General features: G+C 48.7%; 1 protein-coding gene across 1 annotated transcript in view; it reads left to right on the top strand.

The window, feature by feature from the left end:
- Positions 1 to 18,484, top strand: part of RPH3AL (rabphilin 3A like (without C2 domains)) — a 101,867-nt gene that overhangs the window by 37,958 nt on the left and 45,425 nt on the right. The window contains 1 exon segment of the mRNA XM_077851829.1: positions 10,530 to 10,616. Coding sequence (XP_077707955.1) covers positions 10,530 to 10,616 — 87 coding nt within the window.

Below are 18,484 nucleotides of genomic sequence, written 5' to 3'. Positions count from 1 at the left end.
ACTGCAAATAGCATGTCCAAAGCCAATTATCCAGGCTGACTCTCACCCTGCCCCATTAACTCCACCACCATATGCATCCTGTTTTTCATGCTAGCAGCCTCAGAATGACCTGGAGTCCTTCCTTTGCCTTACCTCCCTTACCCAGCCAGGAGTTGGAATTCCATAGGCATCTGGGAATGTTCCAGAAAAAGCATCTTTGCCAAGAATGTGGAAGACAGATCAACTGGGAAAGTGACTGAATCACTCTCAGCGAAGGCACTTTTTCTGAAACGGAGATCTACTCTGTCCCTCTCTCCTTAAAAGCCATGGAATCCCAGCTATGCAGCAGCCTGTGCTTGTCCTGAGCCCCCTCCATATTTTCCTAGCCAACGTCATGCTAGCTACCTGCTAAAGTTGAGCATTTGGATGCAAACCATGTCCTTTTTCTCCAAGGAGTCGTTATCTCAGGGGGCACAGTCATGGGAGAGGCAATTTCAGTATGATACAGTCAGCACTCTAGAAATGTCTATTCATTATGGAAACGCACAGGAAGGAGTTAACTAGTGCTTTGCTGGGAGGTAAATCAAGGAAGGAGCCTTGGAGGAGGAGATACTTGCATTGTGCCTGAAGGATACACAGAAGTTTGCTAGGCATGAAGCAAGAATAAGCACGTAAGTCCCTAGAGTGTTGGAAGCAGACAGTGGGGCAGGGGGTGGGCTTGGAGGGGCTGAAGAGTTAAGGAGGGGCCAGATTCTCAGGGGTGTGTGCGTGTTTTCTTTTCTCTCTGCCGGAAGCCTCACTGTGCTTGTAGCCTGGCCCAGGACCTGGCAGTAGCAGGGCCTTGGGAAGTGTTTATTGAACCCCCTTGACCTGCATTATCTCTGGCCTGCAGCTAAGATCGCTGCCCACCAAATTCTAAGGAAAGGGATGGTGGAGGCTTAACAGAACACTCACCTTACCATAAAGATTTCAAGCCTTCCAACTGGGGGTTGTGACATCAGGGTCTTTGGAGGTTAGGCCCACACTGGTCACATGCCCTGGAGGCATGGAGTTTCTGAGCTAGGATCTGTTGGGCATACCTGGCCAAAGGCTCCTTGCATGGCCAGTGCTGACCACACCGAATATCCCGCCTCCAAGGTATGGCTTTGTGGCAGCCCCTGAGGAGCCAGGATTACATGCAGCTATTACTTCAGGGGATGCTGAAAGGGACAGGGCATTTTCAAGATGCTAGACGTAAGGAGGTTAAAAAAAAAAAAAAAATCCAGTCTCTTCCTCAGCTGTGGTTCTGAGAGCCAGGTTCCTTTAATAGAACCCGAGCCAAATTTCTACCAGGTGGCAGGAGTGCCTCCCAGTGAGAAATTGTCTGTGAGAGGCCTGGGCCTAGGGCTTCTGGAAAGCAGAGATTGATTATGCAAGCATGGCTGGGCTGAGGGAGGCCAGAGCTGGCTCTGGGACTTTTAATTCCGTGTATTCATATTCCTGGCATGGCCAGTGTCTGTCTCAGAAAGTGGCCTATTTATTTTCAGACCACCATTGTTCATAGGATCACTCTGTCCACTGGTTTTCTCCCAGTGACTCGGTTTCCTGGGCCCTATAAGCATCCTTCTTAACAAGAGTGTAGGTGGAAGGGGGCATCATAGAGGGCACAGGCAGGAGACAAGATCAGGACCAGAATCCCAGCCCAACTCTCCACTTCCTACCCTTGTATGACCCCAGATGAGTTACCTAAGCTGTCTGCCCCATTCCTGTCATTGTTAAATGAATAATCCATATGAAGCACTCATCCCCTGCCAAGCACACGGTATGTATTATATAAGCTCTTACTTTTATTATTATGGACCCAGGTCCCCACCCTGACTCTGCCACTTCCTTGTAACATGAACTTGGCCAAGTCACCCAGCATCTCTGGGCCTTCAATCCCTCATCCACAACATTCAGATCATAAAACCACCCTCACAGGGCTGTTGCAAATGTAGACGAGATTGAATGTAATAATGATAATGTGTGTTAAGCGCTGAGCATGGTGCCAGGCACAGAATAAAGTGCTCAATAAATGGTGGCTATTATCATTATTATGAGTTGTAATTCTAAGTAACCACCCAACAGGGAGCAAGATGGATGTAAGCCGGCTCCCTCCACCACCTGGGCCTCACTCCATCCTGATGGCACAGAGATGGAAAGCTACTGGCCGCTGTGTGACAGGAGGTCCTGAGAGCCTGTTGGTCAGAGCCTCAGCCTTCAGAGATTCAGTGGAGCCCAGTGGACCTGCAGCTAGGAGTCGGGGACAAAATGTGCTCAGCCAGGCCTCCACCACCATCAGTTCCAGGAGTCCAGGCGGGCAAGCAGGGTGCAAAAGCCAGGAGTCCTTCCCCTGCGTTGGAAGGAGCTAGTGAGGGCTCAGGATTCTAGTCCCAGGACTTGTTAGAGCCAAGCAGGAGGAGGCAGGTCATGTTCGGAGCTTATAGAGAGCTTGCTGGTGGAACTCCATCGACCACGTATATTCTTCTCCCTTGGCCGCTTGGCTCAGGGACAGGGGAGCCCCAAGGTGCATACCGGGCCCGGGAGGTTTTAGGAGGGTTGTGTTCAGGGACCTGATAGGACCATTCTCAGAGGAGTGGCAAGTTCTGAGACACACATTGTTTCCCATGTTTGTCTGGAAAAGAGGCAAAAGTCGGACACACGGGGTCTGGTCTGAAAGGTGATGCTGAGGATAAGCAGAACCTGAAAGAGTTAGTGGGGTTGAGGGGGCAGGTGGGGCAGCATCCATACCCCCACCCCTGACAGCCTGGCAGCTTCATCTTACCCAAAGTAGCTATATCCCCGTCAGACATGCACTATGGGGCTTGAGCCCAGAGATGACCCAAAGCCGCATGTAAGCACAACTTCTTATCATGCGCTTATGAATGTTAACAATCCAGAGATGATTCTGTTGCTTTTTTGAACCCCCCTGTCCACTCAGGGCTCAGTGCTGACTGGCTGGGGTGAGGTGTTCCTGAAATCTGCCGTGGTTTCTTTCAAATGGGAGAGGCAGCTGGGGGCTGGGGCCTGGGGGTGGCTGATGGGCAGGCGTCGGTGGCTCATCTGGTGGAGGTGGGCCTGCTCAAAGCTGACTGTGGAGCCTCCCGGAATCTTGGGTGAAGAGGGGAGACCTGGCCCTGCATGGCCCTGCACCTGCCACCCACAGCCAGGTTGGAGAGAGCAGGTGTTTCCTGGGCTGGGCATATGGGGGGAGCACGGAGAGAGTTGACTTCCCTCCGAAATTCTTCTCCTGTTGTCTTCTGGCTTCTGTCTCTGAAGGAGCAGCAGAAGGCTGGCATTGTCAAGGCTGCATGTCTTTGGGCCCCAGTGACTCCATGTTTGTAGGTGGTCAGAGCTAAAGTCAGTGTGCCTTCAGCCCCACTGGCCCCCAGGCTGTGTCCCACTGAATGGGAAGGACACAGCGCCAGGCTGTGTCCTCTCCCACTTTAGGCTTGACCTAGTCTGCAGCCCCGGAGAGGGGCCAGCTCTGCTTGTGTGGGGGCGAGGGTGGGGTGAAGGCTTGGGTGAGTATCTGCTTAAGCAGCTACCTGGGGCCCAAATAGCTTGAGGTTCACATCCCAGCTCCCCTTTGTCAAGTTACTAACCCTCAAGCCTCAGATCCCTCATATATGAAACAGGGACAGTAATGCCCACCTTCTAGGTTATTATAAAAATTAGTAAGATTCTACATAAAACACTTGTAGTTTGGTGTCTGGTGTAGCATAAGTGCTCAGTAAAGTGTATAAATATTTATAATATGTACCTCAGTATCTCAGCTATCTGAGGTCCTTTGACAGCAGGACCTGGGTTCCAGATACTGAATGTGTGGCCACAAGTCCATCCCCAGCCCCTGCATTCCTGGCCCCTGGGGCAGGTGAAGCACCTCCTAACCTGCCTCACGACTCCAGGGTTGAGCAGTGCTGAGCCTGTGATGGGGAGGGGGGTTGGTCAGTGACTCAGTGACACCATCTGGGAGAGGCTGGGGGACAAGGCTGACTGTTGACATTTGAGCCATAGTCAGCCAAAAAGCCCGGTCTCCTGCCTATTCATGCATGTGCTTTCAGTTTCTTTAATCCTTCCTGACCCACAAAAATCCAGATCCAGCCAGAAAATGAACTTGGGGCGAGTGATTTCCCAAAGCATTTAGCATAGGCTTCTTTTAAATAGGAATTCTGCTTAACCATTTAAAATAGATTTTGACTTAGCACAATGTGATTTACATTTGGGGCACTATCCTTCCATATATTTTCCTGTACATGTATTGATTTCTAAATAGATACAGGCACTTATACATATTTATATGGTGGAGAATCACACCATGCATGCTGTTTATAACATGCTTTTAAATTTAATTTATTGTGAGTATTGCTCCATTTCAGTACAAATACAGCTTCACTGTGATTGTTTTCACTCTTTTGGTTTCCATTGTCAGCATTTTTATTGCTACATAGCTTTCTCCAGCAAAAGCAGGTTGTTCGTTGTTGAGGATTTGATCTCTAGCCCTGGGAGCACATTGTGTGATCTGAGGGGCATGCTTGCAGGCTTGGTCTTCACGTGGCTTCATACAGGTGCTACAGTGATTCGGGTGGGGCCGTTTCTTCCCCCATTCCATGGGGATAGGAAGGCCACTCCGTGAGTATCACAGCAGCATTGGTCCTCACGATGGCATCTCTCCTCCAGATTACCCTGAGATGATGGGAACTCTTAGGAAAGTCCTTTCCTCGATGAGTTTTGTCAGTTCATAAACTCCTCCGTTCAGTGGGACCTCACTGAGTCATTGTGGACAAGGGGTCATGCCTTGTTCATCCCCTTCCTTCCTAGAACAGAGCCTTACTTCCAGTATCAAGTGTGTGCTGAATTTTTTGTAAAGATTTTATTTATTTATTCATGAGAGACACAGAGGGAGATGCAGAGACATGGGCAGAGGGAGAAGCAGACTCCCTATGGTGGGGGGATGCAGGACTTGATCCCAGGACCCAGGATCATGACCTGAAGCTAAAGGCAGACGCTCAAGCACTGAGCCACCCAGGCATCCCTAGTGTTTGTTGAATTGAAGCATCAAATATCTTAAAATTAGCCATCTTCAATATTCATTTCTACAGCACAGCGGACATCTTCTGGTCTCCTTGCATGGAACATTTGAGCACATTTTCATCTCTTTTTGCTTGACTGAGCATCACAAGTGTGGCTTTCTGTGTGATAACTGATAATGCTGTGAAGCTCTCAGGACCCGTTGAGGGGTGTATGGCTGTTTCCCACTTGCTAAATGCTCTCAGACCTCTGTTCCTGGGAGGTGTTGGAGTCTGCATGCCCTGCAGCGTCATTCCTGCCCAGTGCTGGTGCTGCGCCCCCTCCCTTCTCCTAATTGGCAGTAGGTTGGGAACCCCCAGAGAGCATGGGATCTCCCTGAAACAGGTCAGGGGCTCACACTGAGGATGAGAAAGCCTGGCCTGGGAGTAAAGTGCGTGAGCTCTGGTGCATGTGACTCATAGACCTTGTACTTTTGCTTCTTGGCTGTGGTGTGGGAAGGTGATGCTGTTGGATTGCAATGCGCATTTTCAGGGAGTAGAGGGGTAACTGAAGTGGCCAGGATTATGAGGATGTTGAAGAGAGCACCCAATGAGATCTTGGGCTGAGTCTGCACACACAGGTGGCCTGTAGGGTGTACCCTGGGGCAGCAGGCAGAAGCAGTCAAACAAAGGGTGGGGGACACATCCCTCCCACCACACCATCCTTAACAAAGGACCCCAGTGTCATTTCTTCTGTGACTGGGGCTGCCTCGATTCATGCCCCATATACCCTAACAGTGAGGCCCACCTGGCCAGCATCCCTACCACCTTGGACACTGCCCTACATATGGGCTCTCCTGTTGCCCTGCTGGTGAACATCGCTTGGTGTGGACAGGAGTGCACACCCTGGCTTGTGGTGTATACTGTTTCCTGCCTCTGGGTGTCTCATCTCCCCAACAAATTGGCACATTCTAGGAAGGACTATGTCTTGCCTCCTCAATTATAATACTAAAAGTATCTCCTATTTATTTGTTCATTTATTCATTTCGCAGATATTCATTGTGGCAGTCATGGAAACAGGAAAGTGAACAGAAATGGACATGGCCTCCACAGTTGGGGATATGACAGCCTAGTAGAGGCAGTGACAGTGGAGGGCAAAAATCTTGACCGTGACAATGGAGGAAAAGAGGCAAGAGCCTGTTATGGAAGCTCCAATGGGGTAAGAAGTCAGGGAACACTTCCTTGATGAAGTGGTGCTTTTGCTGAGGTCTGAAGGATGCATAGGTTAACAATGAGAGAGTATGGCCTAGTATATCCCAGACAGAGGGAGCAGCATATGCAAAGGTCTTGTGGCAGAGGCAGCAAGTGAGGACCAGGGACTAAAGGCAAACCAGCAAGGCTAGGTCTCAGCACGTGGAGAGCAAGGTAGTAAAACAGGGGAGAGGGATGTAAACTGAGGCAGATGAGGAAAGCCCAGCCTGAGCAGGTGTTGCACAGCATGTAAAAGCAGGTGGTCTTCATCCAGAAAACAGTGGGAAGACTCTGGAGCCTTTTAAGCTGGCAGGGACAGGAGAAATGACATGATTAGATTTGCATCTTGAAAAGATCACTCCTGCTGCTATGCCGGGAACCAACTGGAAGCTGGCCAAGATAGGGGTGAGGAGATCTACTGGGAGGCCGCAGTGCAGGCCGGGCACTGGAGGTGACCACAGGGTGGAGTAGGGGCACGGTAGAGGGGAGGTGACAGTGTCAGGTGAGATGTAGAGTTCTTAGTAGTGGGTTGTTTGGTGGGAAGGAGGGAGCATGGGGACCAAGGATGATTCTGGGTTTGCTTGTGTGACTGATGAGTGTTGGCACCCTTCACTGAAACAGGTGTGCAGGAAAGAACGGTGCTTGTTGCTGCTCTTTACCACGCAGTGTGCTAAGCACTTTCATGAATCATCTCCCTTGATCCTTCCAACAGTGGCAGGAGTCTGCCTATTACCACCATTTTATGAGCAAGGAAATGAGGCTCAGGGAAACTTAGAAACAATCCCAAGGTTGCATCTAAATGGTGGACTGTGCTTTCTTGCCCCAAAGCCTGTGTTCCGTGGACTGTGTCCTGAGCCACCCCTCTGAGCTGGAACACAGAGTTGTAAGAGGAAGGTGTAAGGGCAAGGAGAGAACAAGGGCAGGCTGCAGGCCTGAGACTTTGTCACTTCTGCTTGGAGGCAGGCACAGGAGCTAGACTCGTGTTATTTCACTCTTGGACACAGTTCTAGGCTGCAGGAAGCAAGAGACAGCCACGCCCGGGAAGCTGGTACCAGCTCCCCCTAGGGCAATTCTGCTCAGTGGAAGCTCAATTCCCCAGGCAGAGAAGTCAGTGAGCACCTCAGGCCCGGAGACCATCCCGACATAATGGCGCGGTGTTCCCTTTCCACCGAGTCGATATTGTGGCTGGCTTGCCCTCTCTGTCCCTGGCTTTTTAAAATGCCACCTGCCTAATTTTCTTTATTGGAACCTAGGAACAAAGACCAAGCCCATAAGGTGAAAGGTCTCATTATTCACATATTGATCCAAGATTTAATAGAGCAGCAATTGTGTATTATTTGAACTGGATGGAGCATGATATCTTTTTGCTGGCTTGGATTCCCCAGCCAGAGATGCTGCAGGCATGTGAAGACAACAACGCAATAGCGAGACCTGTGGCTCAACCAGCGATGGCTGGTCACCTGAAAACAGGCTTGTGCATGGGCTGGAGCAGATGTGTCCTGTTGTGCCACCTGTGCCACCTCTGAACCCCCCACAGCACTCCACAGGACAAGAGGCAGGGGGACATTTGGGACATGCATCCCATCCCTCTTCCTGCCCTCCAGACTGGGAGTTGACCAACAACAGCCTTTAACCCAGCCTCGAGTGCCACTGGTCCATGCCACTCCTGTCCCCAGACTGGATGGGTCTGTGGGTAGAAGACAATACAGCTGTTATGCACTCTATTCTAGTTTCTTGCATTGCCCCTGGTAGCACAGATGTTCATTCAGCCAGATATTTATAGAGGGCATGTGCCCACCCACCCTCCTAGCCTCACGTCCAGGTGTTGGCTCCTAGAACCTGTGTCATGCAGCTGGTAAGCAGTGTGGCTGCTCCCCCATCCCCAGCAAAGCCTTGTCTCAGGGTCATCCTGCGTTGCCCTCTCTGCCTATTCGAGAGGCATCAGCCCCACTCCCAGGGACATGAACCAGCTCCCTGGAGAGCCATGGGCATCAGCTGGGCACCTGGGCAGGGGAGGGAGTTATCCAACTCTTCCTGGAAGAAATGGTGGAAGAGATCTGGAAGAAGGGAGCCTCCTAAATCCTGACTGCCCCCAGCAAGCTGGGGTTCTTGGGCAATCGCGAACACTTCCGAGCCTCAGTTTCCTCATCTTTATAATGGAGATGGTGATATCCCCGCCCTCATTCATACTTTGTCATCAGGGTCCCAGTGCATGGCACATGCCATTGCTCAATAAATGGTAGCAACTGGTCCCCTACTCTCTCGTTATTCCTCGCACCTTCATTTCACTGGGAGGAGGAGAGCATGCTGGGAGGGCGAGCTGTCATCCTACCCTCTAAACAGTAGGAAAATCTTGCTTCTCTGGGAGGACCACACTTACTTTCACACATGTCCCATTTTATTTTTTTTTTTAAGATTTTATTTATTTATTCATGATAGATAGAGAGAGAGGCAGAGACACAGACAGAGGAGAAGCAGGCTCCATGCAGGGAGCCTGATGTGAGACTCGATCCTGGGACTCCAGGATCACAACCTGGACCGAAGGCAGGCGCCAAACTGCTAAGCCACCCAGGGATCCCCACATGTCCCATTTTATACAGGATGGTGGGAATTAGCAAGGAAAACAGCCAACTGGCTTCAGTGCTTCCTACCTCTCTCTTTCCCCCCAGCAAGAAAGGTCCACATTAGGTTTTTTGGAGGCCCACCTGATGGGCTTATGGGAGCCCCTGTCCTAGGTGGTAGAACAGTTGTCAGGTGGGGTAGGAGGAATCCCCAGACTAGGTCAGAGAGGTCAGCCCAGGGCTTTTGGCCCCTGGTGACACAAGCCCCAGCCTGTCACAGATTTCCAAGCCCAGGCCTGGTACAGAAGTGGCTGGGCCTCTTCCCCCTCTGAGGGACTGTGGGAGCCCAGGAGGGAGAGAAGCACAGCAGTGAGCAGCCCAGACAGCACTCACTGACCCCTTCCCAGATGGGGAACCACACCACCCAAGACCCCAAGCATAGGACCTTCACAAGAGCTGGGTAGATGTCTCTTCTAGCCCCGACAGACAAGAGCTTGAAGCAGATTCCATTTTATTTGGAGAAATAAAAGTGACACTTCTCATACCTGAGTGTCAAATGATAGAAAATGTCTACCCCCCACAAATGTATCACAGCTTTCCTTCTGCTGAGAGCTGAGTCCCACCTCCTGCAGCGCTGGGCTCAGCCACCTGAGCCGGGTGACGACATGTTCTGGGAAGCCAAGTTGGTGACATTTTCCTCTCGGAGGAGAGTGTGCTTCTTGCTCAGTTGGCAGCCTGCAGAAAAGGCCAAGCTACAGCTCTGGACTTCCCTGGGTGGCGGGAGACAGGAGAGAGCCCCCCAGCCTGGCAGAGACCGGGCAGCTGCCCTGCGGTAGGAAGATTGATTAGCCGGTGGGACAGCTCTCTGAGGAGGACGCACTGTCACTGAATCATCCTCTGCCTGGGTTTGCTGGAAACTCATCTCAGCCTCACGAAGTCTCCCTTTGCTTCCCTGTGGATTTCATTTGACCTTGCCCACCCCCGCTTGTTGCTATGTGTTTCAGAGAAGCAAGATGGAAATGATGCAGAGGTTAGGAACTTAGGCAACACCATAGAAGGAAAAACACTGCAGAAATTAGGTTCTGGTTACTTGTGTGTCTGTCTAAAGAAAATAATATAATGGCTCTAGAGTCATACCTAAGTGCATTATTTACCTGCTATGTGAACTGGGGCAAATTTTCAAACTACTCTGACCCCAGATTGCTCACCTGTGAAATGGGCCTAATATTTACATAATAGGATTCCTGGAATCATTCTGTGGGCAACGGGGCATAAAGCTGTCACTGGTGCTTCTCACTCAATCACCTTCTTACCTTGTCAGGCACAGGTGTGAGGTTTTTGTGCAGTTATATACAAAAGTGTGTTTTCTGTGTTGAATAATATCATTTCCTGGCTGCATTACCAAGTATTGACACAATCTGCTAAGTCAAGGCCCCATCATATTCTGTTGTTTGCCTGGTGATCCAAACAGAACGTAATGGGGATAGTAGTGATGACTTTATATCGTGGTGAATGCATGGATGGGTACATCCATTGTGCCCCAAAGCCAGCTACAGATGATCTGTGCCCTCTGAGTTGGGTACTCTGACAGCCTAAAGCTAACACCATCCCCTTGGAAGATGCCAAAGGGCTCCTTGATTAGATTTCTCAGCCCCTAAGCTGAGGAGGAATTAGCTGAAGTGCTTACATTCCCATGTCCTCTCTCTTGTAGAAAGTCTGCACCAAATGTGGAATTGAGGCCTCCCCTGGCCAGAAGCGGCCTCTGTGGCTATGTAAGATCTGCAGTGAGCAGAGAGAGGTAGGATGCCCAGGACAACAGGTGGAGGTGGGCTGGGGCAGGTCCGAGCACACTTGCACTTGGGGAAATTCATGGGTGGTCGCTGAAAGGGCCTTCTTTAAAGGCCAAGGAGGACCTACCAAGCATGGCCAAGGAGCAGGGTGGGGAGGGCTAGCCTGAGCTATAGTGAGTGCTTGCCTGTTCCATAGTGGAGAGCTGGCATGCACCTTGGTTCTGCTTTGCCTGGGTTCTGTGGTCTCAGTGGGAAGCCCCTCACACTGTGTGTAGGTACATGCAGCATTTTGGGCAAGGTTATTATTATTGTAATAGTAACGGCTATCCCAGGTTGAGGGTTTACTAAATTTAGTGCCACTGCACTAAATTCTTTACATAAATAAATTTGTTTCATCCTGACACAACCCCATAGGTGGGTGCTATTATTACCCTCTTTTATTGATGGAAAAATGGAGACACAAGAGATTAACTTAGGGGCACAGTGCTAGTTAATGGAAGAGCTAGAAACCAAACATAGCCGTGGTCTGCTGTGGGACCAAAGTCCCTTCTGATGCGATGTTTCCATAATTCTAGTTCTGACCCCATTTTAGGAGAAGAAATCAAGGCTCAGTGAGTTCTCTGAGGCAATCATGATCAGGGACTCAAAGTAGGTCTCCTAACCCCAAACCCAGAGCCCCCTTCACTGCACCAGGATCAGGGCTAAAACAGAGCAGGACATTGGCAGGTAGCTTCTCTCTGGAGAGGGTCATGAGATGGGGAGTGTGGTAACAGAACAATCCCAGCACCAGGGAGTAGATCCCCTGCTTTTCCAGATGTGGAGTTATTTTTTTCACTTAACTCGCTTGGCAACCAATAATGGGCTTTTAATCTGAGGATCCATAAAAGGTCTTCAGTTATGGGAGATTTTCAGCCATGCTGTCCTTACATGTTGCTCTCCTGCTAATGCATGTCTCCTCTTCTGGAAGTCCCGTTGGATACTTTGTAGAGCCTCAGTCCATCCTCCTGGAGCTCCCAACAGCTCTTTCCTGTTTCTTTCTTTATCTTGCTGGGATACTTTCTGGAGAGTCTTTAGTTCACTAAACCTTAGAGGTTAACTCCCAACTGTTGGTTTTGTCGGATGCCATTCTTAGCGTCTGCTTTCCTCAGGTGTTTTTGGAATTTGCGTTTGTACACTTGAATGGGAGTCCATCTGTCTCCCTTCCCACCATCTCCACCCAGCTGTCCTTGTGAAAAGATCTTGCATTTCCTCCACCCAGGTCCCGGGTCCCTCTTCTCACCTCCCATGTCAGTGCAGAGCCGGGTGTCTTGGGTTAGCGATGGGCTTTGTGTCCATAGTGACAGTGCCCAGAGCTGAGCATCACTACGTCAGGCAGCTTAGCCAGGCCCTGGATGTGTGTGTGCTACTTCCAGCTGCCTCAGCGGTCACATTCTTGGTCTTGGGCCAGGAGGCAGTCTCTGCTTTTTTCAGCCTCCTTCTCAAGGTGGGAAATCCCTTCACCAGTTCCCATTTTCAGTGACTCTGGCTCTTGGGCCCCACCCCCCAGGCACCACTTTTAACCCCTGTTCCCTGGCTTTTGGCTTCCTCCATCTGCTTCTGTACCCAGACCCCAGCAGGCTCTGTCTTCAGCCCCTCAAAATAGTAACTTTGGAGTTTCTGATCTGTTGGATAGGTAGATAGATCTTATTTTTAAACACAGATAAGTTTTCTGTTTGTTTTTAGAATATTTTTATCTGTCACTGCTGTGTTTTTGGAACAGAGAAGGTCTTAAGAGTATGGATCAACACTTTGTCTTGCCCAGAGGTACCTGATTTCTCTCCCTGAAATGGAGATGAAAGCACCAATTTCCTAGAGGTGTCATGGAAATCAGCAAGGTCACTGAAGCGTATAAAATGCACAGAATGTCTGGCCTAGGATAGGTACTTCGTAATATCAGAGGCCTCCCTCTCACCCAGCCAGAAATCCCACCTTGAACCTGAGGTCCTTCTGGTCTTGGAGGTGGGGGGCTCCCTTTTTAAGATGCAGATACCAACTGTCAGGAGAAAGGAAATCCCTCCAGAGATTATCCTGTGGCAGACACTGAGCAGGATGAAGTGCCGGTCACCCCTCCACCTGCCAAGCTGTGGGAGGACAGAGAGGAAGGAGCTATCCGGGAAAAGGAGGTGGAAGACAAATTTAGCAAACAGAACACTTTAGTGGAGCATTGAGGAGGCAGCTGCCCCTGACCAGCCCCCCACAGGGTGCCCTCACACCCCCTCACCTTCCTGAGCTGCCACGCACAGGGCCCACCACTGGCCCATCCTAATCTTCAGAGTGCTCTGGTGCCCAGAAAAGTCCAAAATAACTTAGGGTGAATTTTCTTATCTCTTCTAAGGCAAAGAATATGAGGCTGTGCATTATGCTATCAGTTTGTCCTTGAATTTCTAGAGGTTGATATAACTTAGCAGGACCAGGAATGGCCCATTTCCTCTCTGCAGCACTGGGCACACAGTGGACAGCTGGGAGGGTGAGTGTGTAGACAGGCTGTGAAAGTGCATGTGTCTAGGCATCTGGGTGCCTGTGGGGACCATACCTGGATGCTGCATTTCCCTGCCTGCTTTTGGGGTGAGAGAGTGACAGGGTAATTGGTTTTCTCATGCCTTTTTGTCTTAAAAAATTATCTAATCACAAGAAGATAGAGCATTTAGAATGTCATTTTAAGTGCCGCACATAGCTGATTCTGAGTCTGTGATAAAAATGTGGTGTTCTGTCCTGCAGCAGAAGCCACATCCAATGGGAGAACTTGAATTTTCCAATGGAAACTCTTACTGCTATGCCCAGACACTCCTGTCTATCTTTCCTTTTGATGCTTCCCTTCTGTCCTCTCTGACTGTAATTGTATGTTATTTTTTCTGGATACTGGTTAAATGTCCCTGGGGCTGTCACGTTGGTTTGCTGCCCACCTTATGTACCTCAGTGGTACAGCAGTGCGAACTGCAGCCCCTAATCTTTTTTTTTTTTTAAGATTTTATTTATTTATTCATGAGAGACACAGAGAGAGAGGCAGAGACACAGGCAGAGGGAGAAGCCGGCTCCCTGCAGGGAGCCTGACATGGGACTCGATCCCAGGTCTCCAAGATCAGGCCCTGGACTGAAGGCGGCGCTAAACTGCTGAGCCACCCGGGCTGCCATGCAGTCCCTAATCTAATGCATATATTTATTCAAGCATTCAACACGTATTTATTGAGCATCTTCTATGTGCCAGGCAAAATAACTCTCTTGTGGGGAAAGGAGATCACAGACACCCTAAAGTAAATTCTGGCATGTTACAGATGGTGACAAAATGCTCAGGACAAAGAGCAGGGTGCTGAAAACATTGGTAGCTGCTATATTTTACATGGGAGTCAGGGAAGGGCTTACTGGCAAGATGACGTTGGAGACACTATGTGGCTATGTGATCGGAACATATTCCAAGTGGAGGGTACAGTGAGTGCAAAGGCCCTGAAGTAGGTGTGTCCTTGGTGGGTTTGAGGAGCAGCAAGGAGACCAGTGTGACTGGATGAGGAGGTCAGAGTAAGGCCAGGGTCAGAGCAGGTTGGTCCTTCTAGACCATTGTAAGGACTTTGGATTTTACTCTAAGTGAAATGGGGAACCCATGGAGGGTCTTGAGTAGAGGAGAGACATGACCCGAATCCTCTCCCTCTTTTTATTTTTAATTTTATTTATTTATTTGAGAGAGATGGAGAGAACGAGCACACACACAGAGCGAGAGGGAGAAGCAGGCTCCCCATTGAGCAGGGAGCCCAATGCAGGGGTTGATCCCAGGACCCTGAGATCACGACCTGAGCAGAGGGCAGATGCAACTGAGCCACCCAGGTGCCCCTCCTCTCCCTCTTTTTAAAGGATGCTCTGGCTATATTGTTTTGAGAATAAATCATGTACTATAATGTCAGTGTTTCATCTCTCCTAATCATGTTATTTAAGTTCTTAGCTGTTGTTACTCTCAGAAGTTTTCGTTTTAAAAATTTTTTTTAGGGGACGCCTGGGTGGCTCAGCTGTTAAGTGTCTGCCTTTGGCTCAGCATGTGATCCTGGATTCCTAGGATCGAGTCCCACATTGGGCTCCTTGCATAGAGCCTGCTTCTCTCTCTGCCTATGTCTCTGCCTCTCTCTGTGTCTCTCATGAATAAATAAATAAAATCTTTAAAAAATAATAAAAATAATAAATTTTTTAAAATTTTAAAGTTTTTTTTTATTTTTAAGTGACCTCTTTCCCCATTGCAGGGCTCAAACACACCACTGAGATCAGGAGTTACATGCTCTACTGACTCAGCCAGCCAGGCGCCCCAAAGTTTTCCTTTTTTTTGAAACATTATATACATTTTACTCTTTTCTGATTATGAAATTAATATGAATCATTGACATTTACAGTGTATTAAAAAACAGAAATAACCCCCAAATCGAAAATCTTATGATTCAGAGACAATCACTGCTAACATCTTGGCATGTTTACTTCTGACTTTTTTTCTGACTTTTTTTCTTTATATTATTGAACCTGTGTTTTAAAATTAACATTATATCGTAAGTAGTTCCAAAATAATCAGTAACTCTTTGTAAATATTCTGCCATATGGCTATTTCTTTTAATTTAGGATATCTAAGTTACTTCCTTTTTTTCCCTTCTTTTTAACAACCGCAGTATACATCTGTACACAACTCTTTGCCTAAATTTTAAATTATATCCTCAGAATGGGTTCTTAGAAGGGGAAAATAAACACCAGCATTTATATTCCCTCTTTTCTTATAGGCTCTCAAGTTACTATTTTGATTCATCCAATAATTAGCTGGTATATAATTTTATGTAATTGTAAATAAGGGCACATGGATGGTGTTTTCTGAGTCTTTTGCTATCTAATAATAACTCTTGCTTTTATTCTTTAATTTTTCAAAAATATTTATTTGATAAAGAGAGAGAGCAGGGGAGGGGGCTGAGGGAGGAGAGAGAAATCTCAAGCACACTCCCCGCTGAGCACAGAACCAGAAAACATGCAGCTCCATCTTACAACCCCAATCGACTGAGCCACCCAGGCACCCCAGTAGTTCTTGCCTTTACACAAAAAGACAAATTGACTGATGGTAGAATTGATAATAATCTTTCCCACTCAAAATTCTGTGCCCCTGTTGTCTGCCAACCATATGTGGAAAGAATCACCATGAGGGAGAGTCAGCAAATGTAACAGCTAGGATTGGTGTCTATAAAACTGGGGATAATAGAGAAATTAAGAGATATAAATACATTTTTTAAATTAGTGAAATAAAAGAGATAAGAGACAGAGGAGAAACCACACTGAACAAATAGGACCTTTAAAAAGGGAATCAGCAAATTTGAAAAATACCCATTGAAACGTTTTCATTTCTAAAAATGAGAAATGTTATAAATTTAAAAACTCAACTGAACCATGCTTCAGTAATTTTGTAAAGCAATAAACCTTGTCATTCCCATTAGCAGTCACACACGTTTCCTTACCATTTGCTTCTTACTGTTTTTGATTTTTGATCTCTGGTTGGCACACCCAACAGCCTGGAGTCCCGAGTCTTTATTTCTGCTATACCAACTGTCGTGAATATGAAGTCTTTGTGACCACACAAAACTACAATCCTTACCCAATTAGCCTTTTTTCAATTTGCTTCTAGGTAAGCTTTCGATCTCTGAACTCCTTCCCCCCACCCCCATCTCCATTCCCTCCCTGAACAGGCACACTTTGTGGTCACTTTCCTGACTTCTTTGTGGTCAAATGAATAAACTCAGACATGTGTTCAAGATTTAAATAACCAGAAGGGACAAGCCATGAGAGACTCCTGACTCTGGGAAACAAAGAGCTGTGGAAGGGAGGAGGGTGAGGGGACAGGGTAACTGGGTGATGGGCACTAAGGAGGGCACTTGATGGGATGAGCACTGGGTGTTATACTATATGTTGGCAAATGGAATTTAAAAAAACAAAACAAAACCAGAAGGGGGAATGAAGCAGCCCTCGGTAGACTGGTTAAATGGCACATCAGGCAGGACCACAGAACCCCAAGACAGACTTTGTGAGCCAGAGGACCATTTCAAGGATGCAGCTGAGCCTACAAGTAGATGAAGCCCGTTAAGAGAAAACTGAGAAAAAGAGAAGGCGGGATGACAAGATCCAGTGCACAACAGAAAGTAGTTTTCACGCAAGCACAGACATGGGGGAGAAGTCTAGAGCCAGACTTTGCTTTTATTCCTCTTTAAATAAGCTATGGACATGTTTTATATATATATTAGCCTTTAATCTCGATTCATTAAAAAAAAAATAGAGTGGCACACACTCAAAGTTACACTGTAACCCATGGAGAAGTTAATTAGATTCTAAATTCCCCAGGATTGGGGATCCCTGGATGGCTCAGTTGTTCAGCGCCTGCCTTTGGCCCAGGGCGTGACCCCTGGAGACCAGGGATCGGGTCCCTGCATGGAGTCTGCTTCACCCTCTGCCTGTGTCTCTGCCTCTCAGTCTCTCTGTTTCTCATGAATAAATAAATAAAATCTTTAAAAAAATAAATTCCCCAGGATTCTAGAAACCTTTCCTCTAGCTCTTTTTAGGGCCTGTAGCTCTGGAGTAAGTCTTTGAGGATGCAGGCATTCTCCAAGGCAGCTGAGCTGGAGAGGGGAGAAGACCAATTTAAGCAATTGAAAGCTGATTAATACAATTAGAGCACATGCTCTGCCTTCCCAGTTTCATTCCACATCCTGATTATAACTCAGCAGAGTCCGGGAAGGGGGAGGGGGGCCATGGACACTTACTCTGTTTCCTGCAGTGCTCTGCACATGAAAGGTGCTCAGGAAACATTTGCTGATTGAAAGAGACATTTGCAAAAAAGGAAAGCCGGTTCCTTGTTCAGATCACTTTAGAACCTTTTCCCAGCAGGGCGCTTTTGATTTGATTTTCCCCCAAAGTCTCATCGCAGCTGGCCCTGGCTGGGGTCCTACACTGATGCCCATTGGTGCCGAGTCTGTATTCTCATCTCCTGGCCCCTCTCTTCTGTTTGTTGATTGACTGAAAGAGGGGCTTCTGAAGTAGGAAAGTGGCTTCACATGGTGGTCTTTAACTCATCTCTCAATTGCACAGCCTGGATGGTGACCAGTACAGCCCGGGTAGGCCCCGTGGAGGGTCCACCTTGGCACAGGCTTGCAGGAAGCCAGGAGAAGCAAGAGCTCCTCAACGGCAAGCCAGCACCAGTGGGGAGCAGCTGTGCCAACCAAGCCCGGCACCCTCATGGCGCCTGCCTTCCAGGCTGGCAGCCTGTGCTCACTGCCATCTGCTTCCCCACGCTGGTTCTCTCCTGGTCCTGCTGTTACTTGCAGTTTGGATTTTTGCTGCAAACAGCTTTGCCAGAGGAACCCCCCCGGAGGCCCACAAGCGCACTCAGGAGTGGGTGGCTGGCACTGGAGCAGGCAGGCGAGCGGCTGCTTGAGTGCCCCACCATCTGTCTGGCTCTGCACTGCTGTCACAGCGTCCCGGGGGGACCCGGGTGGTCAGACTTCCTCATTGTGTTGGTCACCTCCCACACTCCATGGCTCTGCCAAGCCAACCATCAGTACAGGCTCCTGGCCTCCCACATATGTAGAAGTGGCAGGAGGAGTAGGATGCTGGGGCCCACCAGCCCCCCTTCCTCCTGTAGGGTGTGGGGGCAGAGTAGTCCCCCCCACTTCCCTGCCCCTTATTTGGGGTGCCTACCTGTGCCTGTGTCTATGTGCTGGAGAAAGAACATTCAGAGTTGCTCTCCAGTCCAAGAGGACTTTGTCACCACTGTGCTCTAGTCTACTGGGCCAGTTGTCCTGCCCATGCATGCCAAAGGAATCCAGTCTGGCACCCACTG

The sequence above is a fragment of the Canis aureus genome, chromosome 16 (genome assembly GCF_053574225.1).
Source record: "Canis aureus isolate CA01 chromosome 16, VMU_Caureus_v.1.0, whole genome shotgun sequence".
NCBI lineage: Eukaryota > Metazoa > Chordata > Mammalia > Carnivora > Canidae > Canis > Canis aureus.
Note: the sequence above shows the minus strand (reverse complement) of the source record. Positions and strands in the feature narration are given on the sequence as shown.